We start from the raw sequence: 26,220 nt of genomic DNA, 5'->3' as shown, positions 1-26,220 counted from the left end.
GAGGCTGCACTGAGACAAAATTACACCCCTATATACCAGCTTGGGCAAGAGTGTGAGACTCTTGTCTCCAAAAAAAAAAATATATATATATATATATATATATATTTAAATTTTATTTATGGAAGCATCAGAAAAGAATAAAATACTTAGGAACAAATTAAACAGCATAAGACTATACAAAACACTGCTGGGAGAAATTAAAGGAGACACATGTATTAGTTTGTTCTCATGCTGCTAATAAAGAGATAACCCAAGACTGGGTAATTTATAAAGGAAAGAGGTTTAATAGACTCACAGTTCCGCATGGCTGGGGAGGCCTCAGGAAACTTACAATCATGGCAGAAGGGGAAGCAAACATGTCCTTCACATGGCAGCAACAAGGAGAAGCACAGAGCAAAGAGAGGGGAAATCCTTTTATAAAACCATCAGATCTCGTGAGAACTCAACTATGACACACACAAAATTCTATTTTTCTGCTAACAGAAATAAAATCCCCAACTGATGGACCACTTTTCTGATCTAGTTTTTGATTGTTTTTTAGGAACTTAAAATTCTTAGTGACTCATATTTTAAAATGCACAGACTCAGTTTCTGTTTTAAGGAATATGGCACAAAGATATTTAGGGAAAAAGTATGTATGTACACACACATATATACATAGTATATGTGCACACAAACATTAATGAGGTGGTTTAACTTCTAAAATAGAGCCCATATCAACATCCTCTTTCTGGAGTCGTTTGTCTTTCTTCCATTCTTTTTATTTATCTCCCCTAATTAATACTGGACTATTTTTTAACTTGTATACTTTTTTTCCTTTCTTTTTTGTAGTCTGCCTTCTTTCTATTCTCTTATTATTTCACCATTTTCTCTTGATAGGGAAAACAGCAGCCAGGCAATAGAACTTTACATGTGTTTTCACCACAGAAGGAAGCTATCATTGTGTGGTACAGAGGAAAACTTGTTTTCCTTACCTGATGACTTTTATTTTATATTGGAAAAATCATGTCTCTTATGGAAAGTTATGATGTTTGTGAGTCTCTGGCTGTCTATGGCATTAGGACAGTTGACAATATATAAACAATATTTTATAAAACTGCTCTTGGGGCAGATACTTACCATTCTGAGTGGAGAACAATCAGATACTCAAACTAAAGTTCAAATACAAATATTTAAACCAAAGTTGCCATTATCTTGTTATTTGTAAAATGAGAAAAATAGGGATGAGAATAAGCTACCTGGCAGGAATGTATAAAGATTAGAGATGATCATGTAAAAGGCTTAAAACAATCTCTGATATGAAGCAAGTGCTGAATACATGAAAATCATTATCACTGGAAATTTTGTTTGTCCTTAATTGTCCTTAATTGACTATGTTGTATTGATTTGTTTATTCATTATTTCTTCCACAATCATGAATCCTATTTGAATCCTAAACTGCTGGCCACCATTAAACTATTATTATTTGTTAACTTCTTTGTTTTGTTTTACAGGCAACAATTGGCATTGACTTTTTATCAAAAACTATGTACTTGGAGGATCGAACAGTGAGTAATATTTTCAGTGTGCAATTTTCTGCAACATTCCAGGTTAGAAAACTGCGATCAAAGTTATCAATGATTGTCACCATAAGAAGTACTTAGCAAAGTTACCAAAGATAGTTTACAGTTGTTGAGAAAAACTCTTATTGCCGAGTGAGTAGTACTTGGCAGTCATCTTGATTTGGAAAAATGAAAACAAAGAGCTTTACAGAGAATTAAAGGAGAATTTTTATGAAGAAATTAAAGCTGCTAAAGACCTTCTAAATGCCACCCTTGAGGCATTCAAAAAGATTTCAATTTGTGAACTTCAAGATTTTTTTTGTCAGGATAGGATGCGTATCAAAGTGACTGACAAAAAAGAAGTTATGTGGGCAGGGTGCGGTGGCTCACATCTGTAATCCCAGCACTTTGGGAGGCTGAGGCAGGTGGATCATCTGAGGTCAGGAGTTTGAGACCAGCTTGGCCAACATGATGAAACCCCGTCTCTATTAAAAATAACAAAAAATTAGCCAGGCATGGTGGCGGGCGCCTATAATCCCAGCTACTTGGGAGGCTGAGGCAGGAGAATCGCTTGAACCCAGGAGGCGGAGGTTGCAGTGAGCTGAGATTGCGCCATTGCACTCTAGCCTGGGCAACAAGAGTGAAACTCCGTTGCAAAAAAAAAAAAAAAAGTAATGTGTATTTATTTGTTGGATTTTTGTCTTTCATCCTTTGGAATGTTTTCTTTAAATACAGTGTAAAATGTGTATTCTAGCCCACTACCCCTTGAAGAGATACTTGTCACCTAAACAGTGAATATCTTAAATGCAGTATTTTGAGACCTGCACCCAAAAACATTATTTAATTTCCAGTATTATTTCTTAGGTGTTTTTTTTTTTTTCCTGAATATTCTCTTTTATGTTTTGATATATAGCATGTCATTTCTTAAAATTTGAAAGCGGCTGGGTGTGGTGGCTCACGCCTGTAATCCCAGCACTTTGGGAGGCCAGGATGGACAGATCACCTGAGGTCAGGAGTTGAAGACCAGCCTGGCCAACATGGCAAAACCCCATCTTTTCTAAAAGTACAAAAATTAGCTGGGCGTGATGGTGGGCGCCTGTAATCCCAGCTACTCGGGAGGCTGAGGCAGGAGAATCATTTGAACCTGGGAGGCAGAGGTTGCAGTGAGCCGAGATCACACCACTGCACTTCAGCCTGAGCGACAAGAATGAGATTCTGTCTCAAAAAAAAAAAAAAAAAAAAAATTGAAAGCTTGGAAACGACTTTATCATGATGCAAGAACTTGATACTTGTTTTCAGGCTTTTCTTCCTGTAATATAGATATGGATAGTACGTAAAGACATTTTTATGTAGGGCTGCAAAAAGATCTTCCTCCTTTTTGTTACATTATACACACACACGCGTGCATGCGCGTGCGCACACACTCGCATGTTCTGGGGAAAAATGTATGGGAGAAATACAAGCACGGTAGTTAAAGACCAGGTTTCAAAGTATTCTAGACCCAATAGGAAAGAGACACATTTTAGCTTGAGAGAAGCTTTCAAAGAAGCATTAATTCCTTTACTCTGATAGCTTAGGCTGCTCATTGACATTTACCTTAGGTTTTTTTGTTTTGTTTTGTTTTTTTCTCTATTTAACCATCAACAGTCTACTTTTTGCCACTTGGAAGGCATAGGGATTCAAATAGGTTTTAGGTAGGGAAAAAGGGAAGCCATATTTCTGATTCTGTGAAATTTTTCCCAGTGGCATTTTCCAGTCATTTATGTTTGGAGTATGCAAATTTTTAATATTTCTCCCTTTTGAAAAAGGAGTTTTGTGTTATTTTCATTCCTCACTCCCTGCAACCTCTTGCATGAGTCTTCTTTCTACTTCCTTCCCACCCTCTCCCTTTTACAAAAAACATTGTTTCTTTTTTCTTTTTAGTATTAGTTTGGTTTTTTTTTTTTATTTATTTTTTCCCATCTCACAGATCAGGCTTCAGCTGTGGGATACTGCGGGTCAGGAACGTTTCCGTAGCCTCATTCCCAGTTACATCCGTGATTCTGCTGCAGCTGTAGTAGTTTACGATATCACAAGTAGGTATATTGCAACGGGTTGACCTTTCTTATTTTTCTTGCTTGTTTGACTGATTTTGTTGTTAGGTACGATTGCAATTATGGGACACAGCAGGTCAAGAGCGGTTCAGGAGCTTGATTCCTAGCTACATTCGTGACTCCACTGTGGCAGTTGTTGTTTATGATATCACAAGTGAGTGGAGGGAATTATGCATTTCTAATCTTCTTTCAACCTTTAGCTTAGCTGCATGCATGTTCTTGTCTTGTGCTTGTTTTCCTTACTGGCATGTAAAAATAAGTTTTATCATAGTAAATTACATACCAGCTAGGTCAGAAATATTTGCTTTGGTGTTTATACCAATATGCTTTATATGTAACTGTGCCAGGTTTTTTGCCCCAGAAATTTTCTTTTGGGTCCAACTATGAATCCTCTTCAAGGGTTTCTTAGTATCCTGTTATTCGTAAACCATACCGTAATTATAGTTGGAGGAATGTTTCCTTGATCTCAGATTTCTCTAAAATAAAATGATCTGCATTTAAGTCTCTTGCCAAGTTTTCCAAATCCTCCAAGCTTTCTATTGAGGCTATTACAAGCTTCTGCTAGCCAGCTTTTCTCTGCTTTCCCCTTCCAGCCATTCTCTCTCTGTAGAGGAAGACAGAGAAAACATAATGTACAGTTTTCTATTAATCTTTTTTATTTGAATCATATTTTGGTTCTGTGACTGATTTATTTACTTTGTTGCTAACAAATTACACTTTCATTTCTCTCCAAGAAAAAAATTTTAAATAGGAGATGAAACAACTAGTAGTCTTTTTCTTTTTTCTAAAGATTGAATAATGCCTGTGGCCTTTTAAGTGACTGTAAATTTTTCATGAAGCATTGGTGACTGACAAGAAAATGCTTTCTGATTGAAATTGCCTTTGCAAATTGGTTTATGACATATATTAGGCAATATTAAACATTATTACATGTAGTGGTTCATAACTTATAGGAAAACCAGGGTCTTGAACTCCTGGGTTCAAGTGATCCTCCTGCCTCAGCCTTCTAAAGTGCTAGGATTAGGCCGGGCACAGTGGCTCACGCCGGAAATCCCCATACTTTGGGTGGCCAAGGCAGGCGGATCACCTGAGGTCAGGAGTTTGAGACCGGCCTGACCAACGTGATGAAACTCCATCTCTACTAAAAATGCAAAATTAGCCAGGTGTGGTGGCGCATGCCTGTAATCCCAGCTACTCGAGAGACTGAGGCAGGAAAACCTCTTGAACCTGGGAGGCGGAGGTTGCAGTGAGCCGAGATCGTGCCATTGCACTCCAGCCTGGGCAACAAGAGCAAAACTCTGTCTCAACTACAACAACAACAACAAAAACTAAAGTGCTAGGGTTACAGGCATGAACCATTGTGCCCAGCCCAGTATCTGGGGCTTTCTTTTTAAATTTTTAAAAAATGTGTACCACACTACACAGATGTAGTATCTTGGGCTAAAAAGAATCTTAAATAGACAAAGGAACTATTCATTTGGACTAGTAATACTGTTACTATGCATTTTTGCATATCTCCTCAATTAGGAATGGTTATCTAATAACGAATAATTGTGCTGGCAAAATTAGAAGATTGCATTCAAGGACTTTTTTTGAGATAGGTGCTATATGCAGTCTTTCTTCCTTTACACCTTTACTTTGGGTTGCTGTTTGTTTAAAAAAAAGAGGTATGTTCATATTGTGCATTGACACGTTTTGTAGCTTTAAAATGTTTGTGCTTACTTTAACCACAGCAAGTGAAACCTGGTGTATTTTTTTTTAAATCCACAAATGTGATTCAAATATTAGTATGTTTTCTTTAGCTGCTGTAAGAAGTGTTGAAGTACTCTACTTAGAATCCAACACTAGAAAAGATAAATTTTGTTACAAGTGTTTCTGATGCATTAAACAAATAAACTTTAGGTTAAAGTGATCACAAACTGAGGAAGCAGTGCAAACAGTGGTGTTGAAAGCTATTGAAAGGCTTTACAAATTTTCTGGATGTGTTGGGACTTACTGGCTGACATACTTTGGAAAATGCTTTCTTTGTCATGTTTGGTATGTGTAAGTGATCAAAAAAGCATTGTGGCAATGTGACACCATATTATCTGCCATAGCTGTCCTTATATTTCAAAAAGTTGTTTTTTTTTTTCAATTAAATACTACATTGCACTCATTTGATCATGTTCAAAAAATTTTTAAACTACTCTAAAAGGAACCTTGAAGATTTTATTCTTGTAATTTGTTTAAATTGCTGACAGTTGTAATCAGATAAAATGGAGTTATGTTGCAGGCACATTAAAAGTGGGGTACTAATGTGCCAGCCCCCTTCCAACTTCCAGGGCTTTTTTGGAGGGAGGTGCCCACCACCTGGGGAGGCATTTTTCAGCAACACTAATCTCTCTGTCTACCGTCCTATACTAGATGTTAACTCATTCCAGCAAACTACAAAGTGGATTGATGATGTCAGAACAGAAAGAGGAAGTGATGTTATCATCATGCTAGTAGGAAATAAAACAGATCTTGCTGACAAGAGGTATGGAGTTATTTTATATGTGTGTAATGTTTGATTTCTGTGATGCAGCCTTTTATTTTTGTTCACTGAGAAATTGTTTTGAAAGGAGACATGCTTAATCCTTAAGTTTACATCCTCCCCTGCTTTTCTTTAGCATGGGAACCTCAAATATAAATGTAAATATTAAACACCCAGTCCTTAAGGGAAATGAATTTTATTTTGTTTAAGCCCATGTGTAAATAACTCTTGTGCAAGTTTGTTTAGACATGAAGCCGGTAAATATTTTGCGTTTTTTAGATCTCATAAGTATGAAAAGTGTTTTGTTAAAGAGCAAGCCATTTTGGAAAAACCTTATCTTTAAAAATTGTTCATAACGATTAAATGCACACTCCTTTCTTAGTAGTCTTCTTATAAAACATTCATTATAATTCAGTGGTGTGGATTTTTGTTTTTTGGTTGTTGTTTTTTAATTGTGTGGCTGAGCCAGACTGTGTAGTTGCACTGAATAGCTTGATTGTGATACCTTAGTCAAATGAGCAAAGCGATATTCAAGTCACAGGATGCAAAATATATTAACATTCACTGTAGGACCCATGGCTTGAATATTTGCTTTCAGCATTCTTAAGCGATTTACTGCATATTCTTTCTGCTTTAAATAGTTTTGACCATACTACTTAATAGTAAGAGCTTTTACTATTTATTTGTTTATTCATGAGATGGATATTGAAATTCGGGTAATGAACTTGTGATATTAATTCAAGTGTTGCAAAGAAAGCCAGTGTTAAAAGACTTGTGGAGATGTGAAGCCCATTTCTGCCCATGGCACCTCAGTTAGAATTGGTAGTACAGGCCGGGTGCGGTGGCTCACAACTGTAATCCCAGCACTTTGGGAGGCCAAGGACGGTGGAACACGAGGTCAGGAGTTCAAGACCAGCCTGGCCAAGATGGTGAAATCTCGTCTCTACTAAAAATACAAAATTAGCTGGGCGCTGTGGCATGCACCTGTAATCCCAGCTACTCGGGAGGCTGAGGCAGTAGAATCGCTTGAACCAGGGGAGCGGAGGTTGCAGTGAGCTGAAATTGTGCCATTGCACTCCAGCCTGGGCAACAGAGTGAGACTCTGTCTCAAAAAAAAAAAAAAAAAAAAGAATTGGTAGTACAGTTGCAAAAAAGTCTTTCTTAATTTAAAAGTAAATTCGAAGTGATTGCATCTTTTCTTTATAAAAATGTTTTGGACATGAACTGCTATGAAGGAAATTTTCACTATTTTATTTATCCTCACTCTAGAGACTTTGTAGGTACTTTTTTTTTTTTTTTTTTTTGAGATGGAGTCTCATTCTGTCGCCCAGGTTGGAATGCAGTGGTGTGATCTCAGCTCATTACAACCTCCACCACCTGGGTTCAAGCGATTCTTCTGCCTCAGCCTCCTGAGTAGCTGGGATTACAGGCGCCTGCCACTGTGTCCTGCAAATTTTTGTATTTTTAGTAGAGACGGGTTTCACCATGTTGGCCAGGCTGATCTTGAACTCCTGACCTCGTGATCCACCCGCCTCAGCCTCCCAAAGTGCCAGGCGTGAGCCACCGCGCCCTCCCAGTACCTTTATTTTATTTATTTACTTATTTTTGAGTTGGAGTCTCGCATTGTCACCTGGGTTGGAGTACAATGGCGCGATCTCGGCTCACTGCAACCTCTGCCTCCCAGGCTCAAGCGATTCTCCTGCCTCAGCCTCCCGAGTAGCTGGGATTACTGAGACCTGCCACCATGCCCGGCTCATTTTTTGTATTTTTAGTAGAGACGAGGTTTCACTATGTTGGCCAGGCTGGTCTCAAACTCCTGACCTTGTGATCCGCCTGCCTTGGCCTTCCAAAGTGCTGGGATTACAGGCGTGAGTCACCGCGCCCGGCCTCTTCATTTTTAAATAGAAAAATTGTATATCTGAATTGTTTCCCTTTATAGGTAGAGTTATCTGAGGAGGATGCTTATAAGGATTTTTTTATTGCTTAATATTTCAGTTGTGTGCACAAATGGTAGAAACTTGTCAAATTTTATATATATATATATATATATATATATATTTTTTTTTTTTTTGAGATGGAGTTCTGCTCTTGTTGCTTAGGCTGGAGTACAATGGCACAATCTTGGCTAACTGCAATCTCAGTCTCCCAGGCTTAAGTGATTCTCCTGCCTCAGCCTCCCGAGTAGCTGGAATTACAAGAGCTTACCACCACATCTGGCTAATTTTTGTATTTTTTAGTAGTGACGGGGTTTCCCCATGTTGGCCAGGCTGGTCTCGAACTCCTGACCTCAGGTGATCCACCCGCCTCGGCTTCCCAAAGTGTTGGGATTGCAGGCATGAGCCAACACGCCCTATCTGAAATTATATTTATAATAATTTTTCTTTAAGGTAACATTTGTCAGTTGCTTTGAAATTACCATCTTTCTTGGTAATCTTTGCCAGACTATCATCTCTCAACTGTTCACATTTAAAAGAATTAGAGCTTGTTCGTTCCACTAAAATGATTTTCAAATGGGTAAAAGACTTAATTTTTTAAAGCATCTTTATATTTTGGGCTTTTATAAGCATGACATGAAATCCTGAAGCCATAAAGGGAATGATTGATAAGTTTGAATACATAGAGAGCATACTCTCCTATTAGATTGACTATGATTCAGAAGATTTAAATGCACAGTATTTTCTTTTTCTTTTCTTTTTTTTTTTTTTTTTTTGAGACGGAGTCTCGCTGTCTCCCAGGCTGGAGTGCAGTGGCGCAATCTCGGCTCACTGCAAGCTCCCCCTCCCGGGTTCACGCCATTCTCCTGCCTCAGCCTCCTGAGTAGCTGGGACTAGGCACCCGCCAGCACGCCCGGCTAATTTTTTGTGTTTTTAGTAGAGACGGGGTTTCACCGTGTTCAGGATGGTCTTGATCTCCTGACCTCGTGATCCACCTGCCTCGGTCTCCCAAAGTGCTGGGATTACAGGCGTGAGCCACCACACCCAGCCCTGAAAGCCAAATGAAAATAAATGTTTTAAGGAGAAGACAGTTATTAACTATGCCAAATGCTCTGTAAGATCAAACCAAATGAAGACTGAGAATTAACCATTGGATTTAGAAGTTTGGAGGTTATTAATGTTGTTGACAAGTAGTCACACTGAAGTGGTGGGGTTGAAAATCTCACTACGGTAGGTTCAAGACAGAATGCCCCTCTCACCTCTGAAGTTATAAGATTAGATGAACAAGATGACCCTATTTATATTAATAATAGTAAAAGAAAAATCTGGCCAGCGTGGTGGCTCACACCTCCCAGCACTTTGGGAATCCGAGGCAGGCAGATCACTTGAGGCCAGGAGTTCGAGACCAGCCTGACCAATATAGCGAAACCCTGTCTCTACTAAAAATATAAAAATTAGCCAGGTGAAGTGGCACACGCCTGTAATCCCAGCTACTTGGGTGGCTGAGACATGAGAATCACTTGATCCCAGGAGGGGGAGGTCAGTGATCTGAGATCGTGTCACGGCACCCCAGCATGGGTGACAGAGTGAGACTGTCAAAAAAAAAAAAAAGGAAAAGCCTCTATAATTAAAGCAATGTGGTCTTGCTGCATGAAAAGTTATGGAAAAGTAGAACAGAGTAGAAAAGCTAGCAGCAGGCGAGCGGGGTGGCTCATGCCTGTAGTCCCAGCACTTTGGGAGGCCAAGGCAGGTGGATTACCTGAGGTCAGGAGTTTGAGACCAGCCTGGCCAACCTAGTGAAACGTCGTCTCTACTAAAAATACAAAAATTAGCTGGGCGTGGTGGCACGTGCCTGTAATCCCAGCTACTCAGGAGGCTGAGGCAGAAGAATTGCTTGAGCCCAGGAGGTGGAGGTTGCCGTGAGCTGTGATTGTGCCACTGCATTCCAGCCTGGCTAACAGAGTGAGACTGTCTCAAAAAAAAAAAAAAAAAAAAGAAAAGCTAGAAACAGACCCAGTTTCATATGGAAAATAAGTATGAAGGTGGTACCTCAAATCACTGGGGAAAATGAACTATGTAATAAATTGATTGGAGTAACTGGTTAAGTGTATAGAAAAGATAAAATTGAATCAAGTTTTCATATTACACTAGGACAAATTCTAAAGGGATTAGAGATTTAATTGTGAAAATAAAATAAGGACTAACTGAATTCTGGTTCTTAATGATACTAATGCTATGACACAAAATAAGGGAAAATGTAAAGTTTGATTACTTAAAACATTATAAACAAAGCAAATGGCAAACTAGGGAAAAGTATTTGTAAATCGTATCAAAAATGGCTAATATCCCAAATAAAAAAGCCTCTAAAAATAGAGAAGAAAGAAGATAAACATCACTATAGAAAAATTGACTAGAAATATGAACGGTTCATGGAGAAAGTACATAGCTCTTAATTATCTGAAAAGAAGCTCTGTCTTGCTCTTACTGAAGTACTGATTGAAACTGCACTGAGAAATATTTTTGCCTCAGATTCAGACTGCCAGAATTCCAAGTTTGTTGAAATCTTCTGCTAGCAAGGCTATAAGGAAAACAGTTACTCTCATAAATTACTGAGGCAATGCAGAATGGTAATACTCCTATGGAGGAGAGAGAGTTGATTTTTGGCAATATCTAATGTAGACATTTAGCCTTTGACCTGGAAATCCCACTTCTAGGAATCTCCTCAAGATACACTGGTAAGAGTACAAAAAGACATATGTACAAGTCTATTTCCTATAGCACTATTTGTAATATCTAAAGACTGTAAACAACCCAGGTGCCCACAAAAGGAAAATGGTTTGACAAACTTACGAACACCCTTTTAAAGGAGTACTAGACAGGTACAAAAAGGAATGAAGAATGTATATATTACTATGGAGTGAATCTTCAGGGTATATGACTAAGTGAAAAAATGCAAGGTGAAGTAGTATGTAACATATGGTACAGTTTACTTAAGAGAGAAATACAGATGTATATACACATTACCTAAAACAAAATGAGGACCCTACTGGGCTGCCATCCCAGCTGGACTGCTGCTGTGGAGCTCAGCATCAAGTACTTCCAGGAGAAGCTTCAGCAGGACCTAGAGGCAGAGCACGGTGGAGGTAGAGGATACAGCCCTCATACCACCGTGCTGTATGTCCATCTTTCAAGTCCTGGTGGTGCCCGCAGAGTTTGAAGGGAAGCCACTGCTTCAGAGATACCAGGTGGTAAATGCATGCCTAGTGGAAGTGTGCTCCTCTGCATCTATGCCTTTGAGCAGAAAGCCTTTGAGTCCCAATTAGTGGGCCCATGAGTGGCCAAAATGAGGGACTGGGACTGTATAGCCATTAAACTATAAATCAGGGCCAAAAAGGAAAGATAAATTATAAGTTTAAAGAAAATGGGCTAGGCATGGTGACTTACACCTCTATTCCCAAAGGAAGCTGAGGCAGAAGGATCATTTGAGGTCAGGAGTTCGAGGTTACAGTGAGCTACAATCCTGCCACTGCACTTATATGTGCAACAGAGCAAGACCTTGTCTCAAAAAAAAAAAATTAACTTTCTTTTTTTTCAAGACTGAGTCTCTCTCTGTGGCCCAGGCTGGAGTGCAGTAGCACAACCTCGGCTCACTGCAACCCCCACTTCCTGGGTTTAAGTGATTCTCCTGCTTCAGCCTCCTGAGTAGCTGGGACTACAGGGATGCACCACCACGCCCAGCTAATTTTCATATTTTTAGTAGAGATGGGGTTTTATCATGTTGGCCAGGCTGGTCTTGAACTCTGACCTCAAATGATCCACCTGCCTTGGCCTCCCAAAGTGCTGGGATTACAGGTGTGAGCCACCACACCCGGCTAGATCTTAACTGTTTTTAGTAAACATGTTGGTGATGATGTTGGATATTGTTATTTCAAAATGATTGTCTGTATTCTGCATAAAATAAATGAATACTTTGCTTAGTGATTGTCTGAGAACTGGCATTTTGGACACGGGAGATGGAAATACAGATATAAGATTAATAAAGTTAAATATAAAAAATATAAGCATGGGGGCCGGGCGCGGTGGCTCACGCCTGTAATCCCAGCACTTTGGGAGGCCAAGGCGGGTGGATCACGAGGTCAGGAGATCGAGACCATCCTGGCTAAAACGGTGAAACCCCGTCTCTGCTAAAAAAAAACACACGAAAAATTAGCCGGGTGTGGTGGCGGGAGCCTGTAATCCCAGCTACTCCGGAGGTTGAGGCGGGAGAATGGCGTGAACCTGGGAGGTGGAGCTTGCAGTGAGCCGAGATCGTGCCACTGCACTCCAGCCTGGGCGACAGAGCGAGACTCCGTCTCAAAAAAAAAAAAAATATATATATATATGTGTGTGTGTGTGTATATATATATGTGTGTGTATGTATATGTATATATGTATATATGTGTATATATATGTATATATATATGCATGAATTCATTACATTTTTTAGCATTTGAAAATTTTTAGTATTTTCTAGCTCTGTCTACCGAAAAGATTTAAACCAGGAGGAATGAGCCCACATTACCACATGTAAATACGGTTTCTTTCCAAAGGAACCAGGGCTACTTGAAGAAATGACAAATTAGGCATCTGGGCCAGAAAATGTAAACAGTGGGGCTGGAACATGTCATACCATAAATCAAAGAAGTTATTAAAGACCATTGAGGTTATGTCAGATTCAGGAGAGCCAACTCAAAGAAGCTCTACTGGTCAAACTGTAGGAAAACTTGAAAATCAGTAATTACTATAAAACATGTTTAAATCCACGAGTCATAATAATAATAATAATAATAATATACTTAAGGAGAAAACTCATTGGTCACCTTTGGAAGATGCCAGAGACTGACTCGAGCATTTATCCTCCTTTCCTCTCCTTCCCTCTGTCACTCCCTCCCTCCTTGTTCTGAGTACCTCAGGATAACCAAATAATTGAGAAAGTTTCTTTCTAAAGAAGTATTTAATTTGCTATAAAGGACATTGGAATAACTGGCAGTAAAGGACATTATTGGGATAATTGACAAGAATAAAACCTATAGATTCAATGATGGTATGATGCTGATGTTAATTCCCAGATTTAATAATTGTACTGTGGTTATATAAGAGAATGTCCTTGTTTTTAGGAAATTCACACTGCTGAAGTATTTAGGGCTAAAGGTCTGCAGATTGGTGGTTTACTCTCAAACAGTTTTTTTAAAAGTGTTTTAGAAAATTTATATACACAGAGAGAATGAGAAGATAACACAAGCAAATGTAAAATCTTAACAGTTGGAGTGTTATGTAAGAGAATGTTCTTGTTTTTAGGGAGTGGAGAATTCTAGAATAATAATTTCTTGTAGGCAAGAAGGGAGTGGGATCTAATACATAGGTGTAAGTTTTGAGAATAAGGACAATTCTTTCATAGTAATAGGACTAGAGGTAGAATATAAGGGCACACTTGCAAGTAAATGGAAGCTTGTGGAAATTCTCTTCCACTGCCCATTTTCTGTGTTGTAGGAAGCAGGGTTTGTCAGCTGATAGTTTAAATCTAGCTAATTAGAACATTTGTATATTTTTGGAATACTTATCTGCCAGCTTAAGCATTAGGAATACCAATATAAATGACATAATCTTGCACTTGAGATCTCACAATTTGAGACATAGTGCTAATTGTAATGCATCACAAAATACCCTGTAAAGGTAATATTAAAGTATTAATATTTTGTATCTAGAGGCTTTACCATACATGTCTTTGACTCACTTACTTCACTTACAGAAATCCACAAAATTGGCTGGGCACGGTGGCTCACGCCTCTAATCCCAGCACTTTGGTAGGCTGAGATGGGTGGATCACCTGAGGTCAGGAGTTTGAGACCAGCCTGGCCAACATGGTGAAACTCTGTCTCTACTAAAAATACAAAAATTAGCCAGGTGTGGTGGTGGGCGCCTATAATCCCAGCTACTCAGGAGGCTGAGGCAGGAGAATCGCTTGAACCCAGGTGTTGGAGGTTGCAGTGTGCTGAGATCACGCCATTGCACTCCAGCCTGGGTGACAAGAGCAAAACTGTCTCAAAAAAAAGAAATCCACAAAATCTAACCTAAGGAAATGATTTGCAGTGCACAAAATATTAAGCACAGATATTTAGGGCAACAATTTTCATAGTAGTGTAAAATTGGAAAGCAACTTGCATTCTAATAGTTTGGGAATGGTTATATAAATTATAGGAGCAAATTGACAGAAATTGTCTAGCCATAAAAATTGTTTTACACAAAGATTTGAATTTTAAGGCTAAAAGCCTGTGGTCTGATATTAAGGGATAGAGGCAAGCTATTAAGCGTTTTTTGTTTTGTTTTGTTTTTAGCTTTTTCTTTTTTTGAGACACGTCTGTTGCCCAGACTGGAGTGCAGTGATGTGGTGGCCTAATAATGGCTTGCTGCAGCCTCAACATTCCTGGGCTCGAGCATCCTCAAGCTATTAAGTTTGTAAAAGTAAAAAAATTACAGGATGAGCCCAGTCAAGTGAAAGCAAATCAGTAACAAAAAAAAGTCTTTAAAAAAACGTTAAGTATACACACACAGAAACACACAAATTTCAAGAGTGTGGCAGATTAATGAATTTTTCAACTAATGTGACCTGTATAACCAGTCCTTATATCAAGGAAAGTTATTTTCAGAGCTTTCTTTATAATCTTTATAATACTGCCTCATGTCTCAAAAGTAAGAAGTTTGTTTGTTTCTTTACAGGCAAGTGTCAATTGAGGAGGGAGAGAGGAAAGCCAAAGAGCTGAATGTTATGTTTATTGAAACTAGTGCAAAAGCTGGATACAATGTAAAGCAGGTAAGTTGAGTTGAGGTTACCAAATTGAAAAAATGTGAAGTAATTGTGTGAGTATTCTATTCTCTGGTGTGTAGGTTTCCTTCCACCTGGCAAGAGCAGGCCTTACAAACTAGCAGTATATTTTCAAACAGTGAAAAATATAAATGTGGCATAGTTTTTGGAAAAAGAGAAAAGACTTGCCAAACTTCAGATTGTGAATAGAACTACTGCAAAGTGGTAAATCTACCATATTGTCACTACATTCCTACTACATTGCTTTAAAGGTAAATTTTCTTTTTTCTTTTTTTTCTTTTTTGAGATGGAGTTTCGCTCTTGTTGCCCGGGCTTGAATGCAATGGCATGATCTCGGCTCACTGCAACCTCCACCTCCTGGGTTCAAGCAGTTCTCCTGCCTCAGCCTCTCGGGTAGCTGGGATTACTGGCATGCGCCACCATGCCCAGCTAATTTTGTATTTTTAGTAGAGATGGGGTTTTTTTCATGTTGGTCAGGCTGGTCTCAAACTCCTGACCTTAGGTGATCCGCCTGCCTTGGCCTCCCAAAGTGCTGGGACAGGTGTGAGCCACCATGCCCGGCCAGTAAATTTTCTTTATTTTAGAGTTGGATGCCAAGACTGAGATAAATGAAAGCAAGTATTTGCTGTCAGTAATGGTGTTCTACTTCTTGTTGTAAAAGTAAATTCTGGTTACTTTATCCTTAATAAAATGCTGGTGTTTGAACAGTGTTTACAACAGGTCTTTTTGGGGGAGGGCAGGAAAATATAGGGAGATGTCACATTATCAAGCCATTTTCTACAAGATAGGTCAGCCAGAGACTCACATGCTTAACTCTTCAAGGCTGTATGTCATGTAGGGTAGTGGTCCCAGATTTATAAGATTTATGGACCAATAATTTTCTTTTTTTTTTGAGATGGAGTCTTGCTCTGTCGCCCAGGCTGGAGTGCAGTGGCGCGATCTCGGCTCACTGCAAGCTTCACCTCCCAGGTTCACGCCATTCTCCTACCTCAGCCTCCCGAGTAGCTGGGACTACAGGTGCCCGTATCACGCCTGGCTAATGTTTTGTATTTTTAGTAGAGAAGGGGTTTCACTGTGTTAGCCAGGATGGTCTCAATCTCCTGACCTCGTGATCTGCCTGCCTCAGCCTCCCAAAGTGCTGGGATTACAGGCGTGAGCCACCGCGTCCGGCCTAGACCAATAATTTTCTTAATTGAGGGTGATCAACAGAGGGTAACAGTAACATCATTTAAATAGTTAAAGCTTTAGGAAGAAGTCTTTATATTGTTTTTATATTTTTTAATTTATTTCCCTCCATGCCTTGAATCATTATATAAGTAATATTGAATGATCACTGATTCTTTCCTCATTAACATATTGTTTCATGGTCACGGTTCGATGTTTGTGCTCATGCTTTTGTTTCCTTTGCTTAGAATGTTCATTTTTTTCCCCTTTCCTAATTGTACTCCTTATAAGTTTCAGTTTAGATGTCAGCTCCTCAGCAACATTTTCTCTGACATTGCCCATCCTACCTCCTGTTTGTGACACCTGATTCTCTTATGTGTTTTCACCGACCTGATCTCAGCAAAAACAGTATCATTACTTACCACAGTATATTGAAAATCTCTCTCTCTCTCTCTCATCAGAATTATATATTCCCAGAACCTAGCAATGTGTATGGAACGTAGTAAGTGATACGTAACTGAACCCATAGGAGCCACAGACAGTTAAATAATTTGTGTAATACCATTATATTAGCCATATGCCACTATTCTAAGACAAAGCAGTGGGTAGCTTCATCTGGCTTTCTCTTTTCTATTTCTTATATATATTTTCTCTTATATTTATTTATTTTTTAATTTGAGACAGGGTCTTGCTGTGTCAGCCAGGCTGAGTGCAGTGGTGCAATCTCGGCTCACTGCAACCTCTGCCTCCAGGGTTCAAGTGATTGTCATGCCTCACACTCCCCAGTAGCTGGGATTACAAGTGTGCAGCACCATTCCCGGCTAGTTTTTGTACTTTTAGTAAAGACAGGGTTTCACCTTGTTGGCCAGGCTTGACTCAAACTCCTGGCCTTAAGTGATCTGCCTGCCTCTGTCTCCCAGAGTGCTGGAATTACAGGTGTGAGCCACCACACCCAGCTGGCTTTCTCTTTTAGAGACATTTTGATAAGGGTGTGAGCTAGTTGCTTATATATCCTGGTACAGGCTGTCCTTTTCCTGGTTAATAGCTAAAGAAGGCATTGCTGTAGTCCCCTAGCCCTGACCCTAAGTAGTCTCATAGGTTTAGAAACTCCAGAATTATCAGATAGCATACAGTAAGCACTACTGATGTCTAGTATCTTCATAATGTTTGATTGCTTCCAATTTTATTTTTATTATTTTTGTTATTTATTTATTTATTATTTATTTTCGAGATGGAGTCTCGCTCTGTCACCGAGGCTGGAGTGCAGTGGCGTGATCTCGGCTCACTGCAAGCTCCGCCTCTCGGGTTCACACCATTCTCCTGCCTCAGCCTCCCGAGCAGCTGGGACTACAGGCGCCCACCACCACGCCTGGCTAATTTTTTGTATTTTTAGTAGATACGGGGTTTCACCGTGTTCACCAGGATGGTCTCGATCTCCTGACCTCGTGATCTGCCCACCTCGGCCTCCCAGAGTGCTGGGATTACAGGTGTGAGCCACTGCACCCAGACTATTTTTATTTTTTATTTATTTATTTTTTTTGAGATGGAGTCTCACTCTGTCGCCAGGCTGGAGTGCAGTGGCACGATCTCGGCTCACTGCAACCTCTGCCTCCTGGGTTGAAGTGATTCTCCTGCCGCAGCCTCCCGAGTAGCTGGGACTACAGGCGAGCGCCACCATGCCCAGCTAATTTTTTTGTATTTTTAGTAGAGACGGAGTTTCACCATGTTGGTCAGGATGGTCTCGATCTCCTGACCTCGTGATCTGCCCGCCTCGGTCTCCCAAATTGCTGGAATTACAGGTGTGAGCCACCATGCCTGGCCCCTCTTATTTTTATTTTTTTGAGTTGTGGTCTTGCTCTTTTGCCCAGGCTGGAGTGCAGTGGCATGATCACAGCTCATTGCAGCCTTGACCTCTCAGGCTCAAGTGATTCTCCCACCTCAGCCTCCAGAATAGCTGGGACTGCAGGCACACACCACCATGCCCAGCTAATTTTTAATTTTTTTCCAGAGAATAGGTTCTTGCCATGTTGCCCAGGCTAGTCTTGAACTCCTAGACTCAGGTGATCCTCCCACCTTGGCCTCGAAGATTTCGAGATTATAGGTATGAGCCCCTCTGCCTGGTCGATTTTTAGTAAATTTATAGCATTGTACAACTATTACCATAATCTGATGTTAGAAATTTTTTTTTTTTTTTTTTGAGATGGAGTCTCCCTCTGTTGCCCAGGCTGGAGTGCAGTGGCGCCATCTCGGCTCACTGCAACCTTGCCTCCCGGGTTCAAGCAGTTCTCCTGCCTCAGCCTCCCAAATAGCTGGGACTACAGGCACATGCCACCACGCCCAGCCAATTTTTGTATTTTTATATGATCGTGACCTCAAGATCCACTCATCTCGGCCTCCCAAAGTGCTGGGTATACAGGCGTGAGCCACGGCGCCCAGCCCTTCTTACTTTTAATTTAGATTGTTTTTGTTTTTGTTTTGGGATTTTTTTAGACAGTCTTGCTCTGTTGCCCAGGCTGGAGTGAGTGGCACAATCTTGGCTCACTGCAACCTCCGCCTCCCTGGTTCAAGTGATTCTCGTGCCTCAGCCTCCTGACTAGCTGGGATTATAAGTGCATGCCACCGTGTCTAGCTAATTTTTATATTTTTTGTAGAGACAGGGTTTTGCCACGTTGGCCAGGCTGGTCTGAAACTCCTGGCCTCAGGTGATACGCCCACCTCAGCCTTTCAAAGTGCTGAGATTACAGGCGTGAGCCACTGTATCTGGCCAGAAATTTTTTAATTGTCAGTTTATTCTGCCTCCCCACTAAACAACAAACTCCATAAATGTTCATTGAATGAATGATAATATACTTTTTTTTTTTTAGCAGATTCTTAGAGCTGCATTGTTTTGCCATAAAAATAAGATTTATTTCATGTCCTTGGTTCTGTCTTAAGAATTTTCTTAGCTAGACTGAACAAGCCCTAGAGAAGCCAGGTTACTTGGAGAATTGCCCTTCATTTGCTGTTTTGACTACACCTTAGACATAGATACATGTTCATCTTCCGTTTCTTTGCATTCACCTGAACCCATGTTGAATTTTTTTTTCCAATTTTTTTTTATTAGGCCAGGCATGGTTGCTCATGCCTATAATCCCAGCACTTTCGGAGGCTGAGGCAGGCGGATCACTTGAGGTCAGGAGTTCTACTAAAAAATAAAAAAATTAGCTGGATGTGGTCTCATACACCTGTAATCCCAGCTACTCGGGAGTCTGAGGCAAGAGAATCACTTGAACCCAGGAGGCGGAGGTTGCAGTGAGCCAAAATCACACCACTGCACTCCAGCCTGGGTGACAGAGCGAGACTCTGTCTCAAGAAAAAAAAAAAAAATGATATATATAAAATTGAGATAAACATTTATGTACAGTGAAATGTATACATCTTAAATTGACTATTAGATGAGTTTTGGTAAAGGTATTTACAGGTATAATGACCACAGCAGTGAAGATATGGAAATATGTTGTTAATTTCCCAATGTTTAGGGACATTTCTAGATAATCTTAATTGTTACTGGCTTCTAATTTAATTCTGTTACAGTCAGAGAATACACTCTGTAATATTTCAGTCATTTGTAATTTATTGAGACAAGTTTTATGGCCTATCATATGGTCTATCTTATTGAATGTTCTTATATGTACTGGAAAAAGTTTTTTTTACAGTTATCAGGTATACTAGTTAACATGTTTGACAGCATTCTCAAATCTTATATAGCCTGGCCGGGCACAGCGGCTCATGCCCATAATCCCAGCACTTCAGGAGGTGGATGTGGGAGGATCACTTGAGGCCAGGAGTTCAAAACCATCCTGGTCAACATAGTGAAACCCTGTCTCTACAAAAGAAGGAAAATTTTTTTGAAAATTAGCTGAGCATGGTGGCATGCACCTGTAGTTCCAGCTACTCAGGAGACTGAGGCAGAGGATTGCTTGAGCCCAGGAGTTCAAGGCTGCAGTGAGGCATGATTGTGCCACTGCATTCCAGCCTGAGCAACAGAACAAGACTCTGTCTCAATAAACAAAAAAACACCTTATATATCCTTACTAGTTTTTTGTCCAGTTCTGTCGATAACTGAGAAGGGGATATTGAAACCTACAACAACAACGATGTATTGTTCGCTTTGCTAATTAGTTCTGTCAGCTGTTACTGCTTGTATTTTGAAGTTATGTTAGTAAGTGTATACATATTTAGGATCATTATGTCTTCATTATCTGTTGACTTTTTTATGTAAAGAACTGTCCCTCGTGGGCTGTGTGTGGTTGCACAGGCCTGTATTCCCAGCGCTTTTGGGAGGCCAAGGCAAGGCAGGCTGATTTCTTGAGACCAGCAGTTGAGACCTGCTTGGGCAACATGACGAAACCCTGTCTCTACAAAAAAACACAGAAATTAACCCAGCGTGGTAGTCCCAACTACTTGGGAGTTTGAGCTGGGTGGATTGCTTGGCCCAAGAGGTCGAGGCAGCAGTGAGCCGAGATCACACCACTGCACTCCAGCCTGGGCAATAGAGCAAGACCCTGTCTCAAAATAAAAAACAAAGAACACGAAAGAAAAAAGAAATGTCCCCATATCCAGAGTTAATCATTGCTGTATATACAAGAGTGTTAGTCTTATACAAGCTGCTCTGCTATTACCAAAGCTAAAGTCTGCACTGAATTTATAGGGGTAAAAATTAAAATATCTGATAAAGGAAATAAAACTGATTATCGTGAAATAATCTCTGATCCCTTCTGAGTTCTTGCTGTGTAGGTCAGTCACAATTCAGAAGTTGTGCTGGTATTCAGGACTTTCTGAGGTAAATTTCACAGTCTAGTCACTGTCTTGGAAAACACTGAGAATCACAGTCTTACATGCCTGTTATTACCGTTGTGTGTTTTCTCAGCTGTGTATGTTTGTAAGCAGAACTATTTTTGATTTTTGATTGTACTCATTTTATTTGACAAAATCATGCCTTTTTACCAGAAGATACACAGAAGTCTTTCTGTATATAAGGTATATATTTATCAGTACTACAGGTACCATGTTGTTCTACTTTTCCATATACAGAGTTGTTTCCTAGCTTTCTGCTAATCTAACTGGATTCCTCTTCCCCATTCCCTCATTTACTAGATTATAATGCACATCACATAATAAAAGCTTAAAAATGGGCTTTCACAGTTACTGTTTTCTTTTTAAATAATTGTGAGAGAGCTTTTACATCATTTATTATCTAATCATGATTCAAGTGACTAGGCTGTAGCACCCAAGAACCTTGCCTTAAAACAATTTATTTTACCCAATAATACTACTTTGCCTTCTTACTTAAAAATGTCCTGTGCTTAACCCTTTTGCTCTTTATTTTGATTTAAGCACTTGACCCTAAAGTCCTGCTTCTGTCTTACAGAATATTGTTGTCATTTTAAAAATAAAACAATCAGTACTAGAACTAGCATAAATAGTAATATCTAACATGATCATTTGTATTATATAGCATATTTAAGTAAAATATGTTTCATTCCATTCAGTATTTCATAAAAAGACAGCCTCTGAAAAATAGTTTTACTCCTTAGATTTCTCATCCACTACCACACACACACACTTTTTTTTTTTTTTTGAGACAGGGTCTTGCTCTGTCACCCAGGCTGGAGTATAGTGGTATGAACACGGCTCACTGCAGCCTTGAACTGCTGGGCTCAAGCAATCCTCCTGCCTCATCAGCCTTCCAAGTAGCTAGGACTACAGGCACCCACTATCATACCCAGCTAATTATTTATTTTTCCTAGAGATGGGTCTTGCTATATTGCCCAGGCCTCAAGTGATCCACCAGCCTTGGCCTCCCAAAGTGTTGGGGTTACAGGTGTGAGCCATGGTGCCTGGCCCAAATTCTTTTTTTCTAATGCATAAGTATTACTTTGTTTTTGAAAGTGGTATGGTGTTTAAATTGCTGAAGAAATGATAATGATAAGGTGATTACTTTAGCCTTCACCTGGCTTTTCATCTGGGAATTAGTACATTCTTTTAGTGAAGCAATAAGTGTGTGGTGTCACCTTATTATATATTTTGTAGTACTGAAAAATGGAAAAAGAAAAGAAAAACTCCTTGATCTTCAACTTCTAAAATCATTAGTACTTATCATGAAAAGAAGATTTGTTTGAAAGAGAGAAGACTTTATGAGAAAGTAGTGATAGCTGATGGGCATCAGCTCTAACAGGTCAATGAAAGCTTGTGTACATACTAACCATGGAGTTGCAATGTTATATGTATGGGAAAATTATTTTATATTGGCTGAAATAGTATATGTACCTTATGCATTGGTGGTGATCATATCTTTTCCTCATCACTATATCTCCCATGTCTACCACAGTTGGCTTATAGCAGGTGTTAATCTTGGGCTTTTGTCATGTACCTAAATCCATAGGTGTCAAGTGTGGCACGCTAGACCACTGTAGGTACTTTGGAAAATAAAAAGTTATGTAAAATGTGGTTCCTAACTTCAAGAAACTTATGATATTGTTGGGAAGAAGAGTCACATTCTCATGAAGACTGTGCAGTAAAGAATGGGTCATACATGATAAATTCCTAGCAAATGCTACAGACAGTAAGATACATCGTAATTATTGAGAAGCAAGGCCAGGCGCGGTGGCTCACACCTGTGAGCCTGAGTTGGGAGACTGAGTTGGGAGGCTTGCTTGAAAGCCAGGTGTTTGAGACCAGCCTGGGCAAAAAAGGGAAAACTTGTCTCTACAGAATAATGAAAAATAAATAAAAATTTAAAAATTATCTAGCTCTGGTTGAGTGTCTGTAGTCCCAGCTATTCAGGAGCCTGAGAGAGCCTGAGATGGGACCGTCACTTGACCCCAGGAGTTGGAGGTTGCAGTGAGCTATTAGCACGCCACTGCACTCCAGCCTGGACGACAGAGCAAGACCCTTGATTCAAAAAAATTAAAAAGGAGAGAAGCAAAACGAATGCTGGCACAAAGAGGTTTATTGAATAATTGAATGAGATCACATATAGTTAGAATGGTTGAGGAATGCTTTGTTTAAAAAACAGCATTATCGGCCTGGCGCAGTGGCTCAAGCATGTAATCCCAGCACCTTGGGAGGCCAAGGTGGGTGAATCACCTGAGGTCAGGAGTTCGAGACCAGCCTGACCAACATGGTGAAACTCTGTCTCTACTAAAAATACAAAAAATCAGCTGGGTGTGGTGGCGGGCGCCTGTAATCCCAGCTACTGGGAAGGCTGAGGCAGGAGAATCACTTGAACCTGGGAGGTGGAGGTTGGAGTGACCTGAGATTGTGCCATTGCATTACAGCCTGGGCGACAGAGCAAGACTCCATCTCAAAAAAAAAAAAAAAAAAAAAATCGCAAAAAAAAGTATCTGAGCTGAACTGAGTGTACTTGATTTGGATAGGTAACTGGGGATGCTTCTAGGAAGAAGAAAAATTAACATATGTATGATACAAGACTACCTAGCACACATAGTGTAAATACTATGCCATGAACGTTCACTTAAAATCTTTCATATTGCCTTCCTAGCAAGCACTTTATATACAATTTCTAGGTGCTTAGATACTTGTCGAATACAAGAAGGAATCTATGTAACAATCCTACGAGTCAACTGCTATTGTTGGTCTGATTTTAGAGAGAAAATCTGAGGCGTAGAAATTATATAACTTTCCTAGAATTGCCTAAATACTATCTGCTAGATCCATTTAATGTACCAAGTGTTTAACTTAATTCTCACAATATCCCTGTGAAGTAGATAAGTATATTCATTTCACTGATATGAAACCAAAGTTTTAGAGGCCAAGTAACTTGCTTAAGATTATAACTTAAACTACAATGTGAGCCCAGGTCTATTTAGTTCCAAAATCTGAGATCTTAAGCCTTATATTCTGCCTCTCTCAAATTTAACCTCACCCCAATTTATCCTTTTGTGTTTCATATCCTTAACACAGTAGGACTTTATTTTTTATTTTTATTTATTTATTTTTTTGAGAGTCTCACTCTGTCACCCAGGCTGCAGTGCAGTGGCACAATCTCGGCTCACTGCAATCTCTGCCTCCAGGGTTCAAGTGATTCTCCTACCTCAGCCTACTGAATAGCTGGGATTATAGGCATGCTCCACCTCGCCTGGCTAATTTTTGTATTTTTTAGTAGAGATGGAGTTTTGCCATGTTGGCCAGGCTGGTCTTGAACTCCTGACCTCAGGTGATCTGCCCACCTTGACCTCCCAAAGTGCTGGGATTACAGGCATGAGCCACCATGCCCAGCCCACAGTAGGACTTTAATATAACTGAATGGTCAGAAATCTATATATATAATGAATAGGAACTGACAGAGAAATTATATTGATCAGGTTTTATTCAGTCATTAATTAACTCAGATATTTGTTGATCACCTCCTGCATGCCTAGTTATGTTATAGGCACTGGGGATACAATAATGGAACAAAATACCTAAGTCTGTGCCATTATGGAGCTTACATTCTGGTATGGAGAGTTAGACAATTAGTGAAATATAATCCTTAAGGAGGTTATAAATTCTATAGAGAAAAATGAAGTAGAGGCCAGGCACGGTGGCTCATGCCTGTAATCCCAGTGTTTTGGGAGACTGAAGCAGGCAGATCACTTGAGGCCAGGAGTTCAAGATCAGCCTGGCCAACACAGTGAAACCCGTCTCTACTAAAAATACGAAAATCAGCCGAGTCTGGTGATGCTCACCTGTAATCCCAGCTACTTAGAAGGCTGAAGCACAAGAATCACTTGAACCTGGGTGGTGGAGGTTGCAGTGAGGCGGAGGTTGCAGTGAGCCGAGACCATGCCACTGCACTCCAGTCTGGGAGACAGAGTGAGACTGTTTCAAAAAGAAAAAAAAAAAGAAAAGAAAAACAGAAAAATAAAGTAGGGTAAGAAGGATAAAGAATACTGGTGAAGGGAATTATGATATATTGACGTCTTATAAAAGGAGGGAAAGCCTGTCTGATAAGGTGATATTTGAGCAAAGAACTGAAGGAATTGAGAAAGTGAGCCATTTATACATCCAGGGAAGAGCATGCCAAGCTTCAAGTGCAGTGACAAATTCAAAGGAACTTGTCATGTTTAAGGAATAGTAAGGAAATTAGTAAGGTTACAGTAGAGTGAAGGAAGGGGCATATGATAAGAAAAGAGCTCACAGAGATAGTTATGGAGAACAGAGGTCTTAAGACCATGTGGGCAGTAGTGAGGATTTGGCATTTTATTCCCAGTGAGAGAGGAAGCCATTTTCCTGAGAGATTTGACAGGATCTCACTTAAAATTTAAAAGTAATCAGGCCAGGCACGATGGCTCATGCCCGGTAATCCCAGCACTTTGGGAGGCCAAGGTGGGAGGACTGCTTGAACCCTGGAGTTCAAGACTAGCCTGGGCAACATAGGGAGACTGTGTCTCTGCAAAAAAAAAAAAAAAATTCTAGGCATGGTGGTGTGTTGACTGTAGTTCCAGCTACTCTGGAGGCTGAGGTGGGAGGATTGGTTGAGCCTGGGTGGATGAGGCTGCAGTGACCCATGATCATGCATGGGAGACAGAGCAAGACCTTGTCTCAAGAAAGGAAAGAAATCACTAGCTCTTCTGTAAAAAATGATCTGTTAAGAGTAAATGAAAAAATAAATACAAGTAATAAAATAATAATCTTTCATTTAAGAAATACTACCAAAATTAAGATGGAGATCTAGCAAAAAGTCAAAAGCAGCTGGGCGTGGTGGCTCACACCTGTAATCCCTACACCTTGGGGAGGCTGAGGCGGGAGGATCACCTGAGGTCAGGAGTTCGAGACCAGCCTGGCCAACAGGGCCAAAGTCTCTACTGAAAATACAAAAATTAGCTTGATGTGGTGGTAGGCGCCTATAATCTCAGCTACTCAGGAGGTCGAGGCAGGAGAATTGCCTGAACCCAGGAGGCAGAGGTTGCAGTGAGCCGAGATTGTGCCACTGCACTCCAGCCTGGGTGGTGAGAACAAAATTCCGTCTCAATAAAAATAAAAATAAAGTCAAAAGTCCACAAATAATGAACACTCATATAAGAATTCAGTTATGTATAAAACACTCTTTACTCTTACAACATTTACTTTC

General features: G+C 40.0%; 1 protein-coding gene across 5 annotated transcripts in view; it reads left to right on the top strand.

Moving 5' to 3' along the window:
• The window catches only part of RAB6A (RAB6A, member RAS oncogene family), a 104,480-nt gene that overhangs the window by 58,911 nt on the left and 19,349 nt on the right, over positions 1–26,220 (top strand). For 2 of the 5 annotated variants that reach the window (XM_024347343.3, XM_016921582.4), the window contains exons 3-6: positions 1,494–1,547; positions 3,511–3,616; positions 6,038–6,149; positions 14,837–14,930. In XM_024347343.3, the coding sequence (XP_024203111.1) occupies positions 1,494–1,547; positions 3,511–3,616; positions 6,038–6,149; positions 14,837–14,930 (366 nt within the window). Of the gene's footprint in view, positions 1–1,493; positions 1,548–3,510; positions 3,617–3,682; positions 3,789–6,037; positions 6,150–14,836; positions 14,931–26,220 lie in introns of all 5 variants that reach the window. The other 3 variants (XM_016921583.3, XM_016921581.4, XM_016921584.4) reach the window with 2 other exon arrangements.

Source organism: Pan troglodytes, chromosome 9 (genome assembly GCF_028858775.2).
Source record: "Pan troglodytes isolate AG18354 chromosome 9, NHGRI_mPanTro3-v2.0_pri, whole genome shotgun sequence".
In the NCBI taxonomy this organism is placed as follows: Eukaryota; Metazoa; Chordata; class Mammalia; order Primates; family Hominidae; genus Pan; species Pan troglodytes.
The sequence above is the reverse complement of the archived record's forward strand: the minus strand, read 5'-3'. Positions and strand labels throughout refer to the sequence as shown.